At 32.1% G+C, this 26,116-nt stretch overlaps 1 protein-coding gene across 13 annotated transcripts in view; it reads left to right on the top strand.

Moving 5' to 3' along the window:
* Positions 1-26,116, top strand: part of LOC127734527 (otoferlin-like) — a 184,107-nt gene that overhangs the window by 89,901 nt on the left and 68,090 nt on the right. For 12 of the 13 annotated variants that reach the window (XR_007997662.1, XR_007997650.1, XR_007997658.1 and 9 more), the window contains exons 16-30: positions 1,024-1,241; positions 1,801-1,909; positions 2,552-2,862; positions 3,574-3,771; positions 5,123-5,239; positions 5,832-5,984; positions 6,997-7,189; positions 7,538-7,797; positions 8,421-8,582; positions 14,975-15,112; positions 18,322-18,483; positions 21,991-22,162; positions 22,982-23,109; positions 24,456-24,590; positions 25,431-25,454. Coding sequence is in view for 4 of the 13 variants with exons in the window: in XM_052244502.1 (XP_052100462.1) it covers positions 1,024-1,241; positions 1,801-1,909; positions 2,552-2,862; positions 3,574-3,771; positions 5,123-5,239; positions 5,832-5,984; positions 6,997-7,189; positions 7,538-7,797; positions 8,421-8,582; positions 14,975-15,112; positions 18,322-18,483; positions 21,991-22,162; positions 22,982-23,109; positions 24,456-24,590; positions 25,431-25,454 (2,480 nt within the window). In the remaining 9 variants the exon portion in view is untranslated. The remainder of the gene's footprint in view (positions 1-1,023; positions 1,242-1,800; positions 1,910-2,551; positions 2,863-3,573; positions 3,772-5,122; positions 5,240-5,831; positions 5,985-6,996; positions 7,190-7,537; positions 7,798-8,420; positions 8,583-14,974; positions 15,113-18,321; positions 18,484-21,990; positions 22,163-22,981; positions 23,110-24,455; positions 24,591-25,430; positions 25,455-26,116) is intronic. The other variant, XM_052244494.1, reaches the window with a different exon arrangement.

Here is a 26,116-nt window from a genome sequence, read left to right as displayed (position 1 = left end):
TTTTGCAACAGTTTGTCATCACAACTCCTCTGAAACCACACAACAGAATTTCATGAAACTTTATAGATAATAAGGACATACTATGTAGATTTGCATATTGACAGGAAATTATGATTCAATTTTTTTTTCTTATACAATTTTTTTTTCTTACACTTATTTTATTTCTCCAATGACAATGTGGGGACGTGGGGTATGTGAGCGCGCTCACTAAGGTTCTTTAATTTTAAATGATCTTGTACAAAGAAGTTTTAATTACCAAATAGTCAAAACAGAAAAACAAACAATAATGTGCACTTAACTTACTATTTAAAGAAATAAAGGCTTTTCAGTGTTTTATAGTGTATGCGGTTGTGTGTGCTTCTTTTCCATCGTACACTTTATTGATTTAGATAATACATAAACAAATGCTAACTTCTTCTTTCAACTATGCTAATTTTATCTGATGTTTGCAATAACCTACAAACAAGGATCCGATAGCTAAAAATAGGACATCATTTCCTATCATGATAATTTAAGTATATTACATAGATTTTTTAGACCATGTGTCAATAATTTGGTCCAAAGGCAGTCTAATTCCCACACTTAACTTAACTAATTGGATTCTTATGTTGGTAAAAGGGTTCTCTTGTGGTCCCATTTCTTATCCTAGTCTTTTGGTTTCAAATATTGATATAGTCGTCCCCTTTCCAAACCAACCTGTTGGAATTCTAGATCTTGCCTATTTTATCTAAAGTTAACCCATTGTCTATTGTGATCCCATTCCAGATTTAACCTGTTGGATCAAATATGGATGGTCCTGTTTTACTAAATCTGTGAAACGTTATGGGAAGACTTCTGTATAAGGGACTTGTACAAGCTTCTGAAGCTTAAGATTATTAAGTCATAAGTGTATGTAGCAATTATTATAATGTGTAATAATATGTTAAACATTATATTGGATATTATGACAACACAATGTAATTGCATGTGTAATTAAATAGTTCAGATAAAAAACTATTTATGACATTTATGCTTTATTTGTAGGTTTTCTCCCAACTTTTGGGCCTTGTTGGATAAATTTGTATGGGTCAACAAGAGACTACAGTTTATTAGATGAACACACCCACTTGAATGATGGACTTGGTGAAGGAGTGTCTTACAGAGGCAGAATATTGGTTTCCATGAAAACAGAAATTTTAGAGAACTCTGACTCTTCCTGTCCTGCCTCTGTAGAATTAGAAACTGCATTACCTGTACCTGAGGTAGATCACACCTACATATCATAATGCTCCTGTTTTTGGACAAATTTAACAACGTAGCTTGCTTTGAATGTCAAATAGAATAAGTGCTTTATTCTTATCAAAATTTTGGATGTTTAAATATGATTCTAGTTTACCAAATTGTTGTGTCAGTGAAAAAAGCGTCTTTTATTTATTGATGTAAAACATGATCAATACAAATCAGCATGCAGTTACCAGATTCAAGTTCAGTTATTAATGGGAGATAACTGCAATTTATTTAAATATAGTGATAACTTGCAAACGAAAAATATGCTATGTTATTTTTCTGAAAGTACATTAATTTGAATAATTTCATATTTTTTTTTTCCCTTAGCTTTCCTTTTCAACACGAAAGGATACAAAATGATGGAGCGCACAGTTGAAACAAAATTGTTTATTAGATAATTGCTCAAAATTTCTACTAAAAAAAACAACAAGAAGCTTGAGGTTGAAATTACTCTTCATTTAAAACTTGTCAGGTAAATATAGGATCACAAGTTCCATTAATTTTCAATTAACACAAAATAATTTGTTTTTATAGAATGCAGTTGGGAAACCAGAAGAGTTTTTCCTCTTTGGATGTGTTACTGAATCTACCATGATAGACAAGAAATATGCAGATAAACCAGTTCACTTTGAAATCAGTATTGGTAAGTCATTGTTAAAATAATGTAGCTATAAACTGAATTTCTACGAGGAAAATGTATTCCTCAGGTGTATTAGTATTGACTTTAAACTTGAAAATGCCAAAATACCTCATTCACTTTATATCATATGAAAATAAGAAAATGTGGTATGTTTGCCATTGAGACCAAATAACATAAAAGTTAACAACTATAGGTCACTGTATGGCCTTCTACAACAACTATAGGTCACTGTATGGCCTTCTACAATGAGCCAAAAACAATACTGCATAGTAAGCTATAAAAGGCCCTGAAATGACAAATGGAAAACAAAGGAGACAACTAACGGCCTAATTTATGTACATGTAGCTTACTCTGCAGTATGGGTTTTGGCTCATTGTAGAAGGCCATACAGTGACCTATAGATGTTAACTTCTATGTCATTTTCTACATGTATATAGTGACTGACTGGTCTATTTATTGTGGCTGAGAGGTGTAGGTAGCCTACATGTACATTTTGTTACCACAATAAGATTCATCCAATTTACCATCAAATGAGTTCTTTAGTTTCTTGTCAGTGATTTACCAAGGGCATTCCACCAACAAAACTGATTGCTATACACAGATATCATATTAAAAAGTAATGTTATTATGATGTACTTTTCACAGGAAATGCAGGTAATACATTAGATGGTTATAACCCACCAACGAAGAAAAAACGCAGTGACAGTAGTAGTGAGGAAACCGAGTCGGATGAATCAGCTGATGAAGATCAACCATTAGTATCCACCACTGTTTCTTCTGAACAACCAAAATGGCAGAGTACAACGCCACCATTACGGCCAATTTCTAGAGACAAATTTTATTACAATTTGCCATATTATGAGGACAAGCCATGTATTTATGTAAAGCAGGTGTTAGAAGATCATAGGAGGAGAATGTATAACTCTAACATTATAGACAAAATAGCGGAGAAACTGGTGTGTACTAACTGTGTGATTTTAGGACCTAATTAAGATACAATATTAGTTTTACCTGTGAATAAGGGTCACAATCCATTATTAACTTTATTTGATAACACTTATTTATTTTCAAGGAAATTTCATATTTTAAGCTTCAATATATCATACTGTCTCTGTGTGGCCCTTTATTTTGTAAAAATTAATACAGTTTTATATCCTGTCAGAAAAAAATATTATGTTCCATGAATTATTGATCTAAGTTATAATAGACTTTGTAAAAACAATGATTGGTACACATTGTGCTTGTTATAAAAAAATGAAATTAAAAGAGATAACATGTCAATGTGACAGCAACCCAATGACACAAATGGCCAAAAGACATCATTCAGTCCATTGATTTGATCATTCACAGGCAATAATTTCCATGTTTTAGTCAATATACAAACTTTTCATAAATATTTCTTAGAAATTAAAAACAATCTTTTTAAAAAATTGATGAATTTGACTTACTATTGAATTAAGGTTCAGATCTTAGCAGCTAGAAATAAAGGAGGAATACATTTTTCCATTAGATATTGGATAATAACAAAAGTCTATTTATAAACTGAGTAACTTTGAAACTATTCAAAATTAAAAGTATTAACTAAGTGATATGCATAAGGGGATTAGCATTAGCTGTTGTTTGTGACTGTACAATTTCATTACATACATATATTATTGTTTTAATAGGAAGATGGCATTCATGATTTCAACCACATGTTAACTGAGGAACAACCTTTTCCAGAAAAACGATTAAGGGGTGTATTTGAAGAATTAGGATCAGGTTGTTCTAAGTTTGTTTCCATAGTTAGAAGTACTAATGCTGGTTCAGGAGCTGGAAAAACTAAACTCGACAAAGAAAGACAGAAATTATTGTTACGAGAAATGGTATGTGTTATTTATTCTCATCAGTGTTACGAATACAACCATTCACATGTTATTCATATTCCTGCATGGTTAAATGTTAATTTTATCTAAAGCTGGTTAGATAATTTATAGATACAATGTGGTGAGAGTAGTGTTGATTTGACAGCAGAAAATGCATCAAAGTTTTGACTAAAATCCTTGCTCTGGGTCTGATATTGGTTTTTGTCTCAGTTGCAGAAAGCAAGACATAGGGATTGCTTTTCCGGCGACATTTTCTGCGCAAGTTAGTTTGATAGGAACTACTTGCGATAGATCAATGATATTTTCTATAAAGTTGCATTACTATCAATTTGAAGACTATTTTAAGGCCCTGCCCCCTAGGTCATGGTCCAGTGACTTGCAATCAACTAACAATTTTCAATGTTAAGTTTTATGATTAAGTTAGTTTGATAGGAACTACTTACAAAAGACAATATTTTCTATAAAGTTAAATTGCTGTTTGTACATCTCAGTTTGTCCACCATTTTGAGGATCTACCCAGCGACTTTGAATTAATTAGCAATGTTGCTGTCCATCAGATTGTCTTTTTCTGAGTTTTATGCCGACAGGCAAGACATATCTCTGTGTCAACAGTTTATTGTCTTTCCAATTGTAATTTTTTTCTCTTAAGATTTCATTTCTCTCAATCAGAGGGATAAAATAACAGTAATAGAATCAATTCCAGTTTCACTGTGTAAAACATCCATTGTGAGGGATTGGTGTTCTAATGTTGTTTGCTTAAAATTCAGTGGCAAATATTTTATGCATATTCAGGATTAGAACAAATTAACAATAAATCTGATAGGTAGTCTCAACAAAGTGGGTTGACTGAGACTGAGGGTGGAAAAGTAGGACTGCTACTGAAAAATCTGGACACATTGGATAGAGACATTGCTTTTGCCTTTCAACAGGCCACCTCATAAAGTTGTAGAGAGCTTGGCACTTTCCCTACATGATGCATCAGATTTAACATCCTCATTCCAATTATTAAAAGTAGCTGCATATTTGTACATCCTGTAAAGCCAAAAAAAGGAAAGGTATCACTCAGGCAGAGACACAGGGACCTATTTCTTTGCCCTTGGTACCATTGAGGGCAAAAAGATTTAAAGTAAGGTTCAATAACCTATCTTATCAAGTTAGCAGGTGAGACATATCAGTTTGTCTTCTCTTGTTTTCATAACTTCAGATTTGTTCAAAAGGAAAAGAAATACATTGTTTTACCAAAAATATTTTAGATAGACAGTGTCTCAAATTGAAACATTAAAACCACAAAATATTATCAATAAATCAGTACCAAATAGAGTTATTAGATTGAAATTCTGTTTTGTTTCAGGACCAGTTGTCCACTATGGCCAGAACAATGAAAGCTACAACGACAAAAAGTAACATGAAAGATAAACTACGCTATGCAAACCAGTTCTTACAGAAACTGAAAAATATATCTCAGGAGGTTTGTACTCTAGGTTGTATGATAAGTGTGTGAGAGAGAAATGATTGAAGATAGCAAGGTTTTTATAGGAAGAGCTGTGTTGTGGAAGTGTATTAGAGAAATAAATTAAGTATTGAGTATGAATGAACAATGGTAGCAAAAGACTTGATTGCATATTGAATTCCAGTCAAGAATCTGATAACATAGATTCTAACCAGCAACCCCAGATTAATGTACATGTACAGCATTTTCTTACTTCAAATTTTTTTTAAGTTTTAAAAGCCAGGCTTGCTAAGCATTTATAAATTTGAAGTTGTTTTTTTATTCACAAATGCTAACATTTTTATTTTTATAGGTGATCATCATAACAACAATATAGTCAAAAGTTACCAAAGGGAAAATCAAAACTCACTTGATAGCAAAATTTTAAAACAGCAATAAGATTTAATGCAAATAATCATAAATTAAGTTTCAACCAATGAATAGCTGAGAATAAACTAATCACACTTGGTTTATTGGAAAAAATTAAGTAGTTGATCAGAAATTTATAATAGACATGTAAATATATATTTGGTATGCATTTCAGTTAGACAATATCTGTTATTTATTTCAGCCCCAACATGCCCTCCCTGATGTATTTATATGGATGATCAGTGGAAACAAAAGATTGGCTTATCAACGGTTACATGCTAAAGATCTTATTTACTCCATTGTTGATGAAGAGAGGGGAAAAGATTGTTCCAAAGTTCAGACATTATTCTTACGGGTATGGCAGAATATGGTTTACACTACACAATTGTTTTTAAGAAAGGAATGTCTTTCAAAATATATAGACAAACAGAAATGTCCAAATTCAGTTTCATAAATACAGGCAGTAATGGCTTTATACAAGGCTTTCCAAAATGAAAAGAAATAAAGATGTATGTCAAAAAAGCAGCAACCTAACAACCAACAACAAAAAAATCATCTATGCAATAAATCATTCTCTTAATTGCAAATGGTATTATAAATTCACCAAACATGTTGGTGACCTGCTGTTGTCTGTTCTATGGTCGGGTTGTTGTCTCTTTGACACATTCCCCATTTCCATTCTCAATTTTATGTACCGTCATCACCAAAATTCTTTTATGGACAAAAGAACATTAGGAATTGATTAAAGACAACTGACTTTAGACAAAATAGTCATTGTAAGAGTACCAAAAAATGAAATAAGAGTGAGAACTGCCAGCAAACTTGATAAATTGTGACAACTGCAAACAGATGGAAAAAAATTATAAGATTGGGAATGTAGGATTTGTAACAAAATTGGAACCTTTTTTTAATTAATAAGACAGAGGCCTCAAAAGCAAAGTGGTCAAAGTAGTCCAACTACTGTATCCCTAGCCTGTCAACACTGAGGTTGTGAGTTTGAATCCTTCATGTGGCAAGTGCGCTTGACTCCAATCCTAATTGACTAGGATTATCAGTTTTCTTCCTGCTGGTTTCCATAAGCAACTGCTCTGTTTCAATGATGTTTTCCCGTGTTTTGCAAAGCATTTTCACCTCAATTATGAAAATCTGCCCCCTATTTAATATGGCTGCAATAACCGTGAATGAGCCTATTAGACAGTAGCTTTCCACGAGTTTCCAAACCAACCTTGTAACTCTGAGTCATAATTATCAAAACATCATTTGGGATACAAGTGTTCTACTTACTCCTCAACATTCTGGTGGTTCCTTCTATAGAGGTCTGTAAGTTACCAATAAATAAACTGATTTTAAATTTTGTCAATTTTCAGTTACCAGGAAAGAAGGCTACCAGTGTAGCAGGTTGGGTAATACAGGCCAAAGTACAAGTGTATTTATGGTTAGGACTGACAAAACATAAAAAGGACTTTCTTACTGGTCTTCCTGGTGGATATGATCAAAACTCACTTATGCAAATAGCTAATAAACCTCATGGTGTTCCCCCTCCATTTATACACTTTACAGGTGAGATATTAATTACTGATAAGGTGTTCCCTGTCATATTTTTATTTAATTTCTTGAAAAAGAATATCCAACATGAGTGAAGATATCAAACAATCATTGATGTATGAAAATTTATCAGAGTGAAATTACCTCAAGGTAAAGCAATTTAATATTCCTTAAAAAAAATCATTTTCTACAGCATATCTCTAGGTGATCCTATATAAATGGACATCAGCATGTTTTTTTTTTGGTTAACTTATACACTCACAATGGAGATTTAAAATAGATATCACTGTGTTTCCCATCATTCATGTTCATAAATGAATAACAGCATCATCAGTAAAACCTAAGCTATCTTATACTTTGTAGAGAGACAAACATTCCAAGTTAGAGCCCACATGTACCAGGCTAGAAGTCTGATAGGTTCTGATGCCTCAGGACTGTCAGATCCATTTGCTAGAGTTGTCTTTAACAACCAGAGTGTGGCTACACAAGTGATTGAGGAGACACTGAGTCCAACCTGGGATGAAATGTTAATTATAAATGAGGTGGAGATATATGGATTGATGCAGGAAATAGCTAAATATCCACCAACCATTATAATAGAACTGTTTGATCAAGATAAAGTGGTGAGTATTGAATGTAGTAAGACCTTGATATCAAGGACTTTCAACATATTTTCTGTTATAGACAAGAAATCTCAACATATTTATTTAAACATTAAAACTCAATTTTGAAATAAGAAATTCAAAATGATTTGAAAACAGTAAAATGTTTAGCTTCAAAGTTTTGTTAGAGCTTTATGCTTTTCTAAAAATCTGAAGATTTGCTTTGACATGTAGGTCCCATAAATATAGGAAAATTTAACTCCCTGGGTCATCACATATTTTAGTTATGACCAAGTATTCTATTGTTTTTTTTTCTTTAACAGTGGTCAGAGAGGCGACTATCAAATTAGTGTGCCTTTAGCATAAAGAAAAAGCTTAATTTATCAATTTCTTCAAATCAGATTTAAATTTCCTTGTAAAAAAAGTGAATTCATTGCATACTTCCTTCTTGTCAGTCTTTTACAGTTGCAATAAACTGGTAGTGACAGAAATGGTATATTTCTTGGTATATCAGTAGTCCATGTAAGCAAGTTTTCAAGGGTTCTTATAACATTAATCATTACATTTATAGTATAAACATGCCATGAAACAATTATGAAAACATTTGGTCTGTTCTTACTTCAGACTTACAATTTGTGTTGCAGGGGAAATCAGAATTTATTGGCCGAGCAGTGGCCAGACCAATTGTTAAGATGAGCTCTGAAAGTTATGATGGACCTAAATTCCCTCCACGCTTAGAATGGTGGGATATCTATAGAGGACCCGACAAAGCAGGAGAACTTTTAGCTGCTTTTGAAATACTCCAGGTATTTTTGTTATTCATATACAGAAAGGATGTTTTTCTACAAACTCGAGTATTTTTCATATTAACAGGATTGGATACTGTAAATTTAGAAATTAATGTGAGGTTTTTATTAATGCGAATAATGCGACTGGGCGAGTATTGCAATTATAAGTACTCGCATTCTGATATCTGATGCATATATCTGTATGCAGCCTTTCTTGAAATCGCAAAAAATTTATCTCGCATTTATGTCCATTCTTAAAAAATCGCAATAATAAATTCACGCAATAATTTCAGAATTTACTATAATACACTGATTTCACAGAATGGCATGAATAAATTCCAGTTTGTCAAGTAAATTGAATTGGATGTGTTTAGAACTTAATTTTTAGTTGAATTGACTGGAAGAAACCAGACTTCCACTGTTGTGGTACGTGTCTAATCCCAAGTTGATGTTGTTCTTCTGCATTAGAAAGTAGAGAATGCTTGAATCTGGAGTGATAATTTTTTAACTGTGTTATTAAAACATACAAAATTATTCCAATTCTCATTTTTATCAATTTAAGCAATCAAAATAAAACATCGATTTAAATCTTAATAATATTGCATTTTACTTAGAATTTATTTAAAGAAAAGAAAGAAATATTGTTTTCTACACTTTTTGTGTAACTTAAATATTATTATAATATATGTGAGTTTCACTTTGGACCACAAACATATTCAGATAAGATATAAAACAAATCTTAATATATTTGTATTTCCCTGTGCATGATGCACTGTGAATGGATAAGTTATCAATAATGCATGTTTTGTAAAATAGTTTTGGTTTCTGCTCACATACACCATGACCAATATGTTAATTGATAAAAGTATTTCATTAATGACTTAAATGGAAATACCAATGATAATTTATTTATTCATACCTTAAAATTTTAATACATTGTGTAATGTGATATCCTTACTGTGTATATTCAAAAGGTTTTGTCCTTTCCCAATGCTAACAATTTCAATCACCTAAAATGTTTTACCAGTTGGTCAGTTTGTAGAGGTCAATTCAAACTGCAATTTGGTAAAACATTTTAGCAATTGGTATTGTGAAAGGACAAAGCCTTTTGAATATGTGTTTTAAATGAATTTAAAATTTTACTGTAGGTTTCTTTGATTTTATAAAGTAATTTTTAATAAATCTTTTCATTTTCTATTTTGTTTTTAAAATTTCATGTTGATGACTTTGACCCAGAGGAGGGGCGACAGCCTAAGGTGCTGTGTGCAAATTTTTGTATGTCACATGGTACGATTTTAGCGTCCCTCGAAAATTTTGAATCTGGAAAAGATCCATTTGTTCATGTTTTTAATATCAAATATACTCTCTTGCACTTGCAGAAAATATAGAAAGTTTTGAAATAAAAAGATTAATCAATGATAGAAGATGACTTTATATGAAATATTTTCTTTATGTTTTTTATCTTTAAAGTAAATTCTATCAATAAAGAAATGTACTGTAATGGCGGGAAATTTTATTCGATCTCTGCCAAATCATGAGGCACAGATTTTTGTAAATTTTACAAATGTCAGCTCGTGAAAATCATTCAAATTTATGTCAATCAAAGAACACTATTTGAACATTCTAAATCTTCTTAAGTCTCCAGCCGTTGCTTCGTAATAAGTCACTAAAATATGATTTCCGGTAAGTAAAATATCCAAAATATCGTCAAATCCGCTATAATATGTTATTTTAGGCATATAAACTCTTATGTATTTTAAATATTTTGAAAACAAAATTAAAATTTAGTCTTATGAATAACCATCATGAAAAAATATAGTTTTTTCATAATTGAATCGTGCATTATTTGTGTATTGGATTGCTTAATAGCCTTCTCTCTAGTGTTATCTCTGTTTTGTTTACTGACAAATGACGAAATAATGCAATATTTAAAATTTAGTATTTTACAAAACTTTGTCCTGATTAAAAACTTAAAATCGACTGAATAAATTGAGAATTCACTGATTATCGATGTTGAAAATAGCCCTTAGTAATAAACAGTCAGTTTGTGTATAAATATGTTTATTGCCAAGAAATAACTAACAAATTTGTTTATTATGTATGTTCAAAGTATATGTATATTGCATAATCAGCCCTTCTGTATATTACTTTTTTTATTAATTGATTCAACAAATTTCGCTTGTCCAGGTATCATTAACGGTGATGTCCACACCATGAGTAGTTTATTAAAAATGACACAATACCACCGCGACCGATCGATAATATAAGACAAATCTGCGTGCCATATGCAGAGTTTCGTCCCTCCTCTAACTTTGACCTTTGATTTGAGAATTTGAATTTATTTAAATAGTCCATTGTAAATATTTTATTGACATTTACTATTTAAGCAATTTTTCAACATGCTATAAGTATTGTATATTGTTTCTGTCTTCCAATTTAATGCCTATTTATCCTGATGTTGTATAGTTCCCATTTGACGAGAAAGAGTTGACGAGAGCCTGTCATACACCACTCTACGCCAGAAAAGTAGTATCGCTGGTATAATTTCAAATGCTTTCTATGTTGTTGATTTTAGATTTTCCTTTCTCAAGTAATTTGTTCTAGTCATTTTGAAATCCTTTGTCTTTTTCATAGACTTATTATGATGATTTGTTTGTAAGAATGACATGCCATATCTTCACGATTATATAACAGTTTGACAAAAAAAAGACTACAGGAACATTCAGCAATACAATGTATTACAAAAAAAAGCTTCAAGACCTACTGATTTGGTTTGAATGGGTTACACTGTAATTATATTTTGAATAAGGTCTATACCAACATATTATTGTTCAATACTGCAATGAGTGGGACTAGAAAAATTATGTATTTTTCACTTTCTAAACACTTATGGTATTTTAGTAATATTTAAGTTTGTGTAGTCTTTACACACTGGCATTTTGCTCACCTGAGGAATGTAGACTGTAAACATTGGTATTTGTTAATCTGAAGCTGTTTTAAACAATATTTTAAATCATTCTTTTTCTTCCAACCTGGTTCTTTGAGACCAGTATGATTTGATTGGTCTTATTTATAATATTGAAATATAATTGGAATATTAAGTTTGCCACAATTTTTCTTCTCATTGTCTTATAATTAGAAATTTGTTTAATGTTAAAAATCTAAATATAGTAACCATGATGCATAATATTTGTACCAGCTTTTGATACATTTGCACAAATTCATTTTATAGATAAACACAGGTAAATTTACTCCAAAACTCGTAAATTATACTTATTTATTTAAGTATTTACAAGTAACCCTTCAGTTAATCCCCTGTTCAGCAACAAGGAGATAGAAATTGGGTTTCGAGCTGGATAAGTCTATTTCATTATTCAGATACACTAAATCCTGGAAATATATACAGATTAAAATCTAAACACGTAGCAAATTTGAAGAGTAAAAGTACTGGTTTTACATGTTGGTACATGCTGAATATTTGCAGCCCACTGCTTTGAGAAAATGAATTCTGTCAATTTCTTCATTCTGGTATTTTCAGAATTGTTTCATCAAATACTCTCTTTCTCACTTCTACATACAACTGCTGATGTACAAGCTGTCATAGTTTAGTTCCAAATTGATAACTATCGACATATTTAGTATGAATTATCTTTAAAATGAATGCATGCAATTGTAATAAAAAGGCTGAGCGCAAATGTAAAATTTATTCCCCAAATGCGTGCAAATATGATACGCCCAGTAACCAAACCTATTGTTTTACATTGTTAATTGTGTATTTACCAATGAATTTATTATACCCTACATGATTAAGTTATTATGAGAGTATATTGTTTTTGCCCTACTATTTTCACTTTCTTGTCACAAGGATAGCTCTTTTATTTTTTATCAGATCCTCTTTAAATTTGTATGAAGGTTTCCCTTTATCAAAACTTCAGATGAATTTGATAATCTGAAAAATCTGCAATGGGGAGACATAATTCTAATTGTCACTTTTTATCAGATTTTCTTTAAAGGAGGAGGTATTATATGGTCAAATTTTAGGCTTATGATTTCTAAAATTGAATGGATCATAAATCCATCAGATGTTCACAAGACATAAGATATTCAGTTATCAGTATTCATATTTTTTTTTTGTCTGACCTGTATACTGTAGGGCTCTTTCTGCAAAACTACAAAATCTGCCAAAATACACTCATTTTGGGGCCTTGTCAGTAATATTTAGATTTTGGTGAAGGCTTTATCCAAATAAGATATTTTGCTTCAAAATATAGCTTTTATTGTCTCGCCTTGACGGAGTCAAAAAGCGAGATATAGGTATGCTGTTTTGGGGTCGGCGTCAACAATGTATTAGTTTGTGATTAGGTCTAGTTCATGGTGAACCACTAGTGGTAGGTCAATGAAATTTGGTATGCAGTTGTATTAGCATTGGCACATCTCGTTACCATGGAGATTATTTGGCTCCACCCCCTCAGTCATGGTTTATAGACTTTGAAAATTTTGGTAAGTTAACATGTATTAGTTTGTGATTAGGTCAATTTATGGGGAACCACTAGTGGTAGGTCAATGATATTTGGTATGCAGTTGTATAAGCATTGGCATATCTCATTTCAATGGAGATTATTTGGCTCCACCCCCTTAGTCATGGTTTATAGACTTTGAAAATTTTGGTAAGTTAACATGTATTAGTTTGTGATTAGGTCAGTTCAAGGGGAACCATTAGTGGTAGGCCAATGTTAATTGGTGTTCAGTTGTAAAAGCATTAGCACATCTCATTTCCATGGAGAATATTTGGCCCTGCCCCCTTAGTCATGGTCTATTTACTTTGAAACTTTTGCTTAGTTTACATGTATTAGTTTGTGATCAGATCAGTTTAAGATGAACTGCTAATGTTAAGCTAATGAATTTGGTATGCAAATTTATTGGCATTTGCACGTATCTTTTCCATGGAGATTATTTAGCCCCACCCCTGATCATGGTTCATTGACTTTGAAACTTTTACATAGTTTACAAGTTAATGTTTGTGTTTAGGTTTGTTTAAAGAGAACGACTTATAATTAGTCAATGGTATTTGGTATGCAGTTGTATTAGCATTAGCACATCTCATTCCATGGAGATTGTTTAGCCATGTACCTTAAGTCATGGTTCATCGACTTTGAATATTTGCGTAACTTACATGTTAAAGTATTGCTATTTTAATTTCAACATTTGCATTATCTAAATTACAAAAAAGGCGAGACATATCTCTGTGATAACAGTTTATAGCTTACTAAATGGTTTGGGTTTTGCTGATTGTGGAGTGTCATATTGTCACCTACAGTTGTTTTGATCTTTGTCTCTTGGTCTCTGGTGGATAGTTTTCTCATTTAGAGTATCATATTGTCACCTATAGTTGTTTTTATCTTTGTCTTTTGGTCTCTGGTGGATAGATGTCTCATTGTGGAGTATCATATTGTCACCTACAGTTGTTTTTATGTCTTTTGGTCTCTGGTGGATAGTTGTCTCATTGTGGAGTATCATATTGTCACCTACAGTTGTTTTTATCTTTGTCTTTTGGTCTCTGGTGGATAGTTTTCTCATTTAGAGTATCATATTGTCACCTATAGTTGTTTTTATCTTTGTCTTTTGGTCTCTGGTAGATAGTTGTCTCATTGTGGAGTATCATATTGTCACCTATAGTTGTTTTTATGTCTTTTTTGGTCTCTGGTGGATATCTGTCTCATTGGCAATCATACCAAATCCCCTTATTTTTATATAATATGGAAAAGATAGAAGAATAATAATGGCTCATATCATACCTCCTCATTTGAATGAAGATTTCCTTTCTACTCAATAAAACGTTTGATGAGTTGATGATGAAAATTAATCTGAGAAGGTAGCCATTTTTTTTGGAGAGGGACTTGTAAAAATATGAAGTCTTGTTGCCAGGAAATGACCTAAAATATAGAGTATTTTAGATTTAAAGGTATTGCAATGATGTGTTAATTTTTTTTTTTGGAAACTTTTGACTGAATGTAAACTTAGTTTCTCCATTGTGTTTTTCCTTTTTTATATGTGTTTATTCAGGTCACTGTTATGGATAGAAATGCATGCCACAAAAATTTGTCTTGAACACTTTTTTGTAAAAGTTAAAAAACACCTTATTTATGTTTAACATTTAGATTTTCAAATTTTCAAAGAATGTTAGAAAAAAATATTTCTTTGCATAAAGAAATTATTGAACCATTAGGAAATAATTTAAATGTAACAAAAATAATTATCTTTAGGATGGGAAAATATTTATCTAACACAGGTTTTTCATCACAGGATGTTATACTATGGACATTTGATTTACCCATGGAAGTAATATTACTTCCATGATTTACCAATAGATAAAAATGTATAATTTATTGATGAATTGTGTGTGTTTACAGTTATCTCCCTTTGGTGATATGAAAGGTGGAGAAGATTTACCTCCCTTAGAAATGCCAGAACTAGGAGATAAAGATCGTGGCCCTGTTATGCCTGTACCTAAAGGCATACGACCAATACTTAGTAAACACAGAATCGAGGTAAAAAAAATTGCTATAGATGATACATATAAGTTTTTTGATAAAATTTAATTAAAACTGTACTGAGGGGGTGGACAGCTAAAAAGGGAGGTGGGAGAAAGGGGGTTGAAGGTGGGAGAAGAGGTGTTGGGAGGTGGGAGGCAAGGGGTTGGAAGGTGGGAGAAAGGGGGCGGGAGATGGGAAAAAAGAATGTTGGAGAAAAAAAAATTTCTATGTAAAATTAATCTAGAGCCAAATTTTATATCATTTAAAGTGATCATAAATGATTTACACAGCATTTAAGATCAGGATATAATTTCATAGAAATTGATCCAATATCCACCCATTTTGGTGTGAATCATATCTCTGGCAAGTTATTTCATAGACATTGGTCCAATATCCACCATTTTGGTGCGAATCATATCTCTGGCCTAAACATAGAAGACTTAATAAAAACAAGAAAAAGACTAAAAACATTGAAGAGTTCAAAGCAGTCAAAAATAAAATAAAATTACATTAACAACAAATCAAGCTCAAAACAGCAAAACAATTTGTAGTGAATCTTTCATCTATAAAACATTATCACAACCAGAAACACTATTTCTTACTAAAGGACTAAACTTTGTTCCAACTACAAAAATATCCATAAAACAAATAATGAAAGATTTCAAAAGAACTGAAAGGAATTTGAGAGACTCATTCTTTTTCCTTAAAAATCCAAATATACAGAGTAAATTTCATCCCTTCAAGGAGAAATCAAACTTTTCGGTGCAGGCGTTTGCTGATAACCCTATTGAAAAAGAAATTTTTTATACGAAAATGGAATTATCTAGATATATACCGTAAACAATTTAACCTTTCACTACAAGAAAGAAACTGCCTCAAGAATCTAAAACACGATGAAAATATCATCATTCACAAAGCGGATAAAAGCAATGTAACACTGTCATTCAAAATCTTTCTGACTATCTCAAAGAAGGTGAAAAACAATTGAATGATAATGTACATTATGAACAAATACAAGAGATAAATCTGAGAAACACTCAGAAAAAAGTAGATGAAGTAATTTACAAAATGAAGAAGAAAACTGTATTGATGAAATATCTTTCAAATACATTAAAATTGAACAAAATTATTTAAAAACACCTTTTGCATACTTCCTCCCTAAAATTCACAAACTGGACAGTGAAGTTTTACAAAACATGGAAAACGAATACAATTAAATAACAACTATAAATGTCCCAGGTAGACCAATTATATCACAGTGTAATAGACCCATTGAAAGAATGGGAAGATATTTAGATTATTTCTTACTTCCCTTAGTAAAAACACAAAACATGTACATTTCTGACACAGGTGACTTAGTCAGAAATATTGAAAACTGTACATTTGATAATAATGTACTACTTGTTACATATGATATAACATCACTATATACCAATCTCAGATTCGAGGAAATCACACAAGCTTTACAAAAAGTGCTTGATAAACATGAAGAAATTGAATATCCTATAACAAATCCTAACAATAAATTTCTAGTTGAAATAACAAAACTCATCCTTTCCAATAATGAATTTACCTTTCACCATGTTCATGGAAATTCATATTGACAAATTATTGGAGCATCAATGGGAGCAACAGCTTCCCCTAAAATATGTGACATTACTATTTAAATCACATAAACTCAATCCTTGAAAACTCTCTAATTTCTGAAAAAAATATTTTTCATAAAAGAATTAGAGATGACGGACTACTGGTTGTAAAAGCAAAAGTGTCTGAAATTTATTTCCTGTTTGAAAATGCAAATAAACAACACGACCTGCTAAAGTTCACTTATGAATGCAATAATCATTCCATAAAATTGAATACCGAAAAATTCCAATATCTTCATAAAAACTCAAACCACCCCCTTTCAAACTTTAACTGCTTTATTAAAGGCGAAGGTATTCGTATACTTAGAAACACAAACACTGAAAGTGAATTTCAAACCAGAAAAAAAAAACTATTTATTGAAAAACTATTAATTAGAGGATATAAACTGAAATTGGTAAAACAAATTCTATCAAAAATCAAATTCCAAGACAGACAAGATAAATTAAGAAAAAGAACAAAGTTGAAAATAGATGTAATTATGTATCATTCATTACATATTATCATCCTCAAGCAGACAAACTTCAAAATGTATTCAGGAAATACTGTCATCTTATTAAAACAGACTCTACAATAGGTGTCAGATTCCATAAAAACCTATCAATAGGATTCAAAAGAAATAACATTGGTGAATTAGTGAAACCAGCTATAAAATAATTTGTATAAACCTCACAGTTCCTGCAGAACTAATTAATGACCATCATGTAAACCACACATGTAAACTAATATTCTTATGACAAAACTTTCTTACCATCATTCACCAGGGAACACTTAATTCAACATATTGAAATAGGTTGAAATAATCAAAATTCATATGCAAATTAACAAATTAAAAAAGAAATAAATGGAAAAGAAAAACAAAAGGGGTGGTCTCTGATGAAGGTTTCCCAGGAATAAAACACTATTCTGAAAAAAACCCAAAACATTGCATACAGAACACAGTATCAATGTAAGGCCAGAGATATGATTCACACCAAAATGGATGGATATTGGATCAATTTCTATGAAATTAAGCACAGTATCAATGTAAGGCCAGAGATATGATTCCCACTAAAATGGGTGGATATTGGATTTATTTCTATGAAGTATATTTAATAGGTACAAAAAATTGATGTTACAGGATGGGAGGTGGGAGACAGTACCCCCCTGTCCACCCCCTCTTTACTCTTTACTCTATAGAGGGTTTTAATAATTAATTCTGTTTGATGGTTGATTTAACAAGTACTTGTAAACTATCCCAGCATGTTTTTCAGGTGTAGTAATATTGTGGAATACTAAAAGTGAAAGAATGCTCCTCATAAAATAATTGACACGCTTTCTATCTTTAGTTTATATGTGTCATTGGGTCTCATTAATGTGCACCCAACCTTTATTCAATAATGATTATTATCTACAACACATCATTTGGTAGTCTTTACATGTAGATTGAAACAAAGCCCCACAAACACCAAAAAAGAACATTCTGTATAATTTTTTTTATAGTTGAATTAAACTACAAAAGTATACAGAAATAAAGAGCATAATAAGATCTGTTAAATTATAGTCAAAAATATATGAGAATATCAATCCTTTGAATTCAGGTTTTATTCTGGGGAGTAAGAGATCTTAAGAGAGTCCAATTATCAACAGTGGATAGACCAAGAATAGACATCGAGTGTGCTGGGTCCATTAAACAATCATCTGTTATACAACATACCAAGAAAAATCCAAACTTCAGTGTGCTGGTTAAATCATTTGATGTGGTATGTCTAGTTTGTATATGCAGAGAACCTTTCAGTGTACTGGTTAAATCATTTGATGTGGTTAGTCTAGTTTGTATGTGCAGAGAACCTTTCAGTGTACTGGTTATATCATTTGATGTGGTAAGTCTGGTTTGTATGTGTAGAGAACCTTTCAGTGTACTGGTTAAATCATTTGATGTGGTAAGTCTGGTTTGTATGTGCAGAGAACCTTTCAGTGTACTGGTGAAATAATTTGATGTGGTTAGTCTAGTTTGTATGTGCAGAGAACCTTTCAGTGTACTGGTTAATCATTTGATGTGGTTAGTCTAGTTTGTATGTGCAGAGAACCTTTCAGTGTACTGGTTAAATCATTTGATGTGGTTAGTCTAGTTTGTATGTGCAGAGAACCTTTCAGTGAACTGGTTAAATCATTTGATGTGGTAAGTCTGGTTTGTATGTGCAGAGAACCTTTCAGTGTACTGGTGAAATCATTTGATGTGGTTAGTCTAGTTTGTATGTGCAGAGAACCTTTCAGTGTACTGGTTAAATCATTATGTGGTAAGTCTGGTTTGTATGTGCAGAGAACCTTTCAGTGTACTGGTTAAATCATATGATGTGGTAAGTCTGGTTTGTATGTGCAGAGAACCTTTCAGTGTACTGGTTAAATCATTTGATGTGGTTAGTCTAGTTAATATGTGCAGAGAACTTTTCAGTGTACTGGTTAAATCATTTGAGGTGGTAAGTCTGGTTTGTATGTGCAGAGAACCTTTCAGTGTACTGGTTAAATCATTTGATATGGTAAGTCTAGTTTGTATGTGTAGAGAACCTTTCAGTGTACTGGTTAAATCATTTGATGTGGTAAGTCTGGTTTGTATGTGTAGAGAACCTTTCAGTGTACTGGTTATATCATTTGATGTGGTAAGTCTAGTTTGTATGTGCAGAGAACCTTTCAGTGTACTAGTTATATCATTTGATGTGGTAAGTCTAGTTTGTATGTGCAGAAAACCTTTCAGTGTACTGGTTAAATCATTTGATGTGGTAAGTCTGGTTTGTATGTGCAGAGAACCTTTCAGTGTACTGGTTAAATAATTTGATGTGGTAAGTCAATTTGTATGTGTAGAGAACCTTTCAGTGTACTGGTTAAATCATTTGATGTGGTAAGTCTGGTTTGTATGTGCAGAGAACCTTTCAGTGTACTGGTTAAATAATTTGATGTGGTAAGTCTAGTTTGTATGTGCAGAGAACCTTTCAGTGTACTGGTTAAATCATTATGTGGTAAGTCTGGTTTGTATGTGCAGAGAACCTTTCAGTGTACTGGTTAAATCATATGATGTGGTAAGTCTGGTTTGTATGTGCAGAGAACCTTTCAGTGTACTGGTTAAATCATTTGATGTGGTTAGTCTAGTTTGTATGTGCAGAGAACTTTTCAGTGTACTGGTTAAATCATTTGAGGTGGCAAGTCTGGTTTGTATGCGCAGAGAACCTTTCAGTGTACTGGTTAAATCATTTGATGTGGTAAGTCTAGTTTGTATGTGTAGAGAACCTTTCAGTGTACTGGTTAAATCATTTGATGTGGTAAGTCTGGTTTGTATGTGTAGAGAACCTTTCAGTGTACTGGTTATATCATTTGATGTGGTAAGTCTAGTTTGTATGTGCAGAGAACCTTTCAGTGTACTAGTTATATCATTTGATGTGGTAAGTCTAGTTTGTATGTGCAGAGAACCTTTCAGTGTACTGGTTAAATCATTTGATGTGGTAAGTCTGGTTTGTATGTGCAGAGAACCTTTCAGTGTACTGGTTAAATAATTTGATGTGGTAAGTCTAGTTTGTATGTGTAGAGAACCTTTCAGTGTACTGGTTAAATCATTTGATGTGGTAAGTCTGGTTTGTATGTGCAGAGAACCTTTCAGTGTACTGGTTAAATAATTTGATGTGGTAAGTCTAGTTTGTATGTGCAGAGAACCTTTCAGTGTACTGGTTAAATCATTTGATGTGGTAAGTCTGGTTTGTATGTGCAGAGAACCTTTCAGTGTACTGGTTAAATAATTTGATGTGAAAAGTCTAGTTTGTATGTGCAGAGAACCTTTCAGTGTACTGGTTAAATCATTTGATGTGGTAAGTCTGGTTTGTATGTGCAGAGAACCTTTCAGTGTACTGGTTAAATAATTTGATGTGGTAAGTCTAGTTTGTATGTGCAGAGAACCTTTCAGTGTACTGGTGAAATCATTTGATGTGGTTAGTCTAGTTTGTATGTGCAGAGAACCTTTCAGTGTACTGGTGAAATCATTTGATGTGGTTAGTCTAGTTTGTATGTGCAGAGAACCTTTCAGTGTACTGGTGAAATCATTTGATGTGGTTAGTCTAGTTTGTATGTGCAGAGAACCTTTCAGTGTACTGGTGAAATCATTTGATGTGGTAAGTCTGGTTTGTATGTGCAGAGAACCCTTCAGTGTACTGGTGAAATCATTTGACGTGGTAAGTCTAGTTTGTATGTGCTGAGAACCTTTCAGTGTACTGGTGAAATCATTTGACGTGGTTAGTCTAGTTTGTATGTGCAGAGAACCTTTCAGTGTACTGGTGAAATCATTTGATGTGGTAAGTCTGGTTTGTATGTGCAGAGAACCTTTCAGTGTACTGGTTAAATCATTTGATGTGGTAAGTCTGGTTTGTATGTGCAGAGAACCTTTCAGTGTACTGGTGAAATCATTTGATGTGGTTAGTCTAGTTTGTATGTGCAGAGAACCTTTCAGTGTACTGGTTAAATCATTATGTGGTAAGTCTGGTTTGTATGTGCAGAGAACCTTTCAGTGTACTGGTTAAATCATTTGATGTAGTAAGTCTGGTTTGTATGTGCAGAGAACCTTTCAGTGTACTGGTTAAATCATTTGATGTGGTTAGTCTAGTTTGTATGTGCAGAGAACCTTTCAGTGTACTGGTTAAATCATTTGATGTGGTAAGTCTGGTTTGTATGTACAGAGAACCTTTCAGTGTACTGGTTAAATCATTTGATGTGGTAAGTCTGGTTTGTATGTGCAGAGAACCTTTCAGTGTACTGGTTAAATCATTATGTGGTTAGTCTAGTTTGTATGTGCAGAGAACCTTTCAGTGTACTGGTTAAATCATTATGTGGTTAGTCTAGTTTGTTGCATATGCTTAAGAGTGGATAGACCAAGAACACAGAGAGGGGTCTTGCGTAAGTTTAAGAGTGGACAGATCAAGAACACAGAGAGGGGTCTTGCATACACTTAAGAGTGGAGAGACCAAGAACCATAGAAAGAGGGGCTTACATAAACTCAGCTTTGTGCATTATTTAGTATAATTATTTGAATACAATATTGTTGAATCTAAACAATGTTGCATTAGCAGGTAAGATAATGGTAAAGCAACAGCCCTGAACAATTCAGTACAAGAAGTTCAGTTCCAAGATATTATGTGAAATCTGTTAGAAATAAGCAATGCTTCGTATGGAATTTCATTTACTGTGAAGCCATTATATGGTATTTAAATAATCAATAAATTTTATTTCAGGAGTTGCCAGAAAATGAAAATTACTGTCCACCAATTACAATTAGATGTATAGACTGCCGTAACTTTGGACGATATGTTCTGGTTGGAACACATGTAATTAACTCTATACACAAGTTCATGTACGTTCCTACTACAAAGAAAGCAAAGGCAGCACTACAAAAGTTATTCCCTGGTGAGTAGAGATAGTTGTTGACTTCATTGATAGATGGCTTATATTGTAAACATTCTATCTGTCTGGCATATATATATGACCTTATTCTCTTGGTTAGTGACTGACTTAAGTCAACATGACATCCACTTCATAGTGATTAAGATAAAACACAATGTTGACTGCTGTACCCCAATTTTTGACACTTTTACCTATAATTATGTCTGTTGGTTTTGCTCACACATTGTTGTCAATATAATGGAATTATATGTGACTGTCATACAAGTGAGAGGTTAAGCTAATTATAAAACCAGGTTTAATCCACCATTTTCTACATAAGGTAATGCCTGTACCAAGTCAGGAATATGACACTTGTTTTCCATTCATTTGCTATGTTTAAGCTTTTGATTTTGCCATTTGATAAAGGACTTTCCGTTTTGAATTTTTTTTGGAGTTCGGTACTTTTGTTATTTTACAATAACTTGTGACAAAAGTCACCAGATCTTAACCTCTTTTTATGGTTCAATGATCAACATTAAGGTTTCATGCTTAAATCAATGATTAACATTAAGTTTTCATGAATGAATCAGTTTATCAGACACTATGAGAAATACCTGAATTTAATTAGGTCATTTTACAGTGTACATTTCCACCAGACAGTGTTCACCTGACCTTGAACTTATTTTCAATGTTCACAATGGCCAATTGATATTTCTTGATACATACAATAATATTTTGATATAACAAGACTTCAACATATTATTCTGTCATTTCAGGAGAAACATTTCAGAGTGTCCACTCTTGTTCCTATCTGATGAAAATTACTTTTTGGTTTATTTACAGGAAAAGACCCTGATGCTCCAAAAATTATTGGACCTCAAGTTTCAGTAAAGGTTGATGATGTAGCCATTACTATGCCAGATGAAAGATTCCCTCTTATCAACAAAAACAGACCACTTGCAATTGATGTGGTAAAAAACTTCTTCAGTGTTCAATAATTTTTTTTTATTTAACTGTAATAAACATGTATCATGAGTTTTGTATTTACAAAAAATAAAATCAGGACAAAATTGTTTGTCTACTTGTGTAGAGTTGATTCTTAATGACTTAACTCTTTTTTCAAAATAAATGACTTTGATGTCTTATTCGTTATTTAAGAAATAATTCATGGAAGCCATAGATTTGTTGGAAATTTACACATGGCCTGGGCCGTGATATTCAAATTTTATCCTGAGCGTTAGCGAGTGATAAAATTAACGAATATCACGGCCAAGGCCATGTGTAAATTTACAACAAATCTATGGCTTCCATGAATTATTTCGATTCTAATAGGACAAATACGGTCATTAAAAAACTGAAGCGGGGTTGGGTTTGCCAAGTGTGTGGCTGTTCCTTTTTACTCCCTGTTAGATAAAGCTATAACATTCTATTAAATCTGTAGCTTGCATGAATTATTTCGTAAATAACCACCAGAAAAAATGTGTTTAGTTCTTTTAATCATCAAATCCTACATTTGCCATTTTTAATTAACTTGTTTTTCTCGTAAGTTACCGTCAAATCCAAAGTTGACATTTCGTAACTAAGGAGCTGCCATGTTGACTTACTGAAATTCGTAAATATGCAAATAATGCAATAGGATAGAAAATAAAACAAACAGTACCTCAAAAATCCATTTTAATGCAATTTTATACGATCTTCGATGGTTCACGTAACGGAAAACCTTCAGCTTTAGCGTTTTCATTTGTATGACGTCATGTTTTGAAATGACTTAAATGCGCCAAAAGCATTAATGGACTTTCGCAGAATTTTATTTTATTTTTATTGTATAGATTTCTCTGAGCTCTAGTGCATTAATTCTTTTTGTTATGCATCCGAATAAGAATAGAAGTTCTGTGGTCTTTTTTCTATTGCAATTTTTAAAACAATAAAATCGGAATAGCGCTTGCAAATAGGTTCCGATACATGTGGATTTACGTAGGAGGTATTTTGTAACATCCATTATTATGTATATCTCTGAGTCTGCGCTAAGTATAGATATATCGAGTATTTCATCACGGTGTTGTTTACAAAGCGAAAGCAGCACGTCATATTAGAATTGGTTTTAGATACTTTTGTTGAATTGAAATGTTCACATCAATAATTACAGAAATGAAATGCAATGTTCTGGAATATTTAAATTTTACAATTCTTCATAGAAACTGCATGTTACACATGTTTAGGTATTTAGCCCATTAGAATCCATTGGATAATGTTGCTGTCTGATAGCTGATGTAAAATGAATTCTGAAATCATTTATTGGATTTGTAAATACTTACAGGCAGACAAGAAGAAACAAAAAACAGCTGAAAATAAACGAAAGAAGAAATCTCTGCCCGAGGATGAGGATGACCTTGACCTTGATAATTTAGATTGGTGGAGTAAATACTTTGCTTCTGTTGATACATTGATACAGGTAATATTTTATCTCTCAGCTTATTCTGACAATGACCTTGACCATGTGATTTTGACTTTATAACTTTAATATCAAGGAATAGAATTTTAAATGTAAAAAGATGATTATTTAGCATTGATTTATAAAACAAACAAATAAATATTGTCAGAAGGAAATATTTTTGATGGTTAGTGTGAAATGATACAGAAAAATAATAGATATATAAAGATGCACATTATTTAATTTATAGTTACATTACATAGTTATAGCCCCTGTTAGCACAGTATAGTTATCTCCCCTGGCTGTAGTTTGCTATGTGTAGTATTATCAGTATCTCCAAACCTTTGGATGGCCATTGTTCAGTATGCTTTTAGTTCTAGAAATTCAAAATATTTTCAAATGAACCATGGTCATTCTTTTCTAATATAAGTGAAAAATAGTATGTAAAAGAAAATGTCCCTTATCTCTTATCACAGGTTTAGTGAAAAAAGGACTATAAAAATGTAAAAGTAACTGACATTCTACATCATGCTTTTTTGCATATTTTGTCAAATTATATGACCAGAAGTTAGGTCTCAGATCTTTGAAAACATTTTCTGAATTAGTATCCTTGTTTCACTTTTGTATCCATCCATATAGTTTCCTTCATTCAGGGTTTGGAGATGTGTATTGTCAGGTCACAACTACCTGTTTAATGAACAGGGAACCAGGTGATCATTGATTACAGACAGCTTTAGTGTGTTCTGTTGCTGATTACCAAAACATCACAAACCATTGAGTAACTTATAATCATTCCATTAACAGCATGTTAGGATACATTGTAGCTAGAGCTTTGTGACTTCCCTTTATGTTAATTCACAGGATCCCAATTTGACACCTGATGAGGTAAATTATCATTGCACCATGGTATCTCACATTCTTTCTCTTATCAATATCATTGAGTCCAGTTACTTCAAAGTAATCAACAGGTACTTGATCCCAATTGACCTAAAGGCCACTGTGGGCTCTTACCTTCACTAAGCATCTTGCATATGCCACTTCATCCATTCTTTAGCTTTAAATAAATGATCTCCTCCTCTGTAACCACTAGAGCAATTGTAATCAAGTTTTATCACAATTATTCATAACTTTTATATATAAGTCTGATGTTCCCACAAATAAGTCAACATGGCCACCTTAAAAAACAATATAAAAGTGTAAATCAACAAAAATTTGAATTTAAAGGTCCAGAAAAATTGTTTTTAAAGATTAATAGATACTAAATGTTGGGACATTATACAGATAAATCCCTTTTTAAGAATAATACTTGATGCCTTTAAACTGCCATTTGATGAATACAAATGTACATAAAATAACTAGAACTATTAAAACATGAACTCTCTATTTCTAAAGTAAAAATGTGATATAAAAAACAGAAGGATCATGCAAAAGATAGATTGCCACCAAACTTGTTATTCATTTTTATCATTTAGAAGAATTATTGATTTTTATGTCAACTGCTATCAAGAATGTCCACTTTCAATTCTATAAATTTTGACAAAAAAAAT

This window comes from Mytilus californianus, unplaced genomic scaffold, assembly GCF_021869535.1.
Source record: "Mytilus californianus isolate M0D057914Y unplaced genomic scaffold, xbMytCali1.0.p SCAF_1, whole genome shotgun sequence".
Taxonomy (NCBI): Eukaryota; Metazoa; Mollusca; class Bivalvia; order Mytilida; family Mytilidae; genus Mytilus; species Mytilus californianus.
The sequence above is the reverse complement of the archived record's forward strand: the minus strand, read 5'-3'. Positions and strand labels throughout refer to the sequence as shown.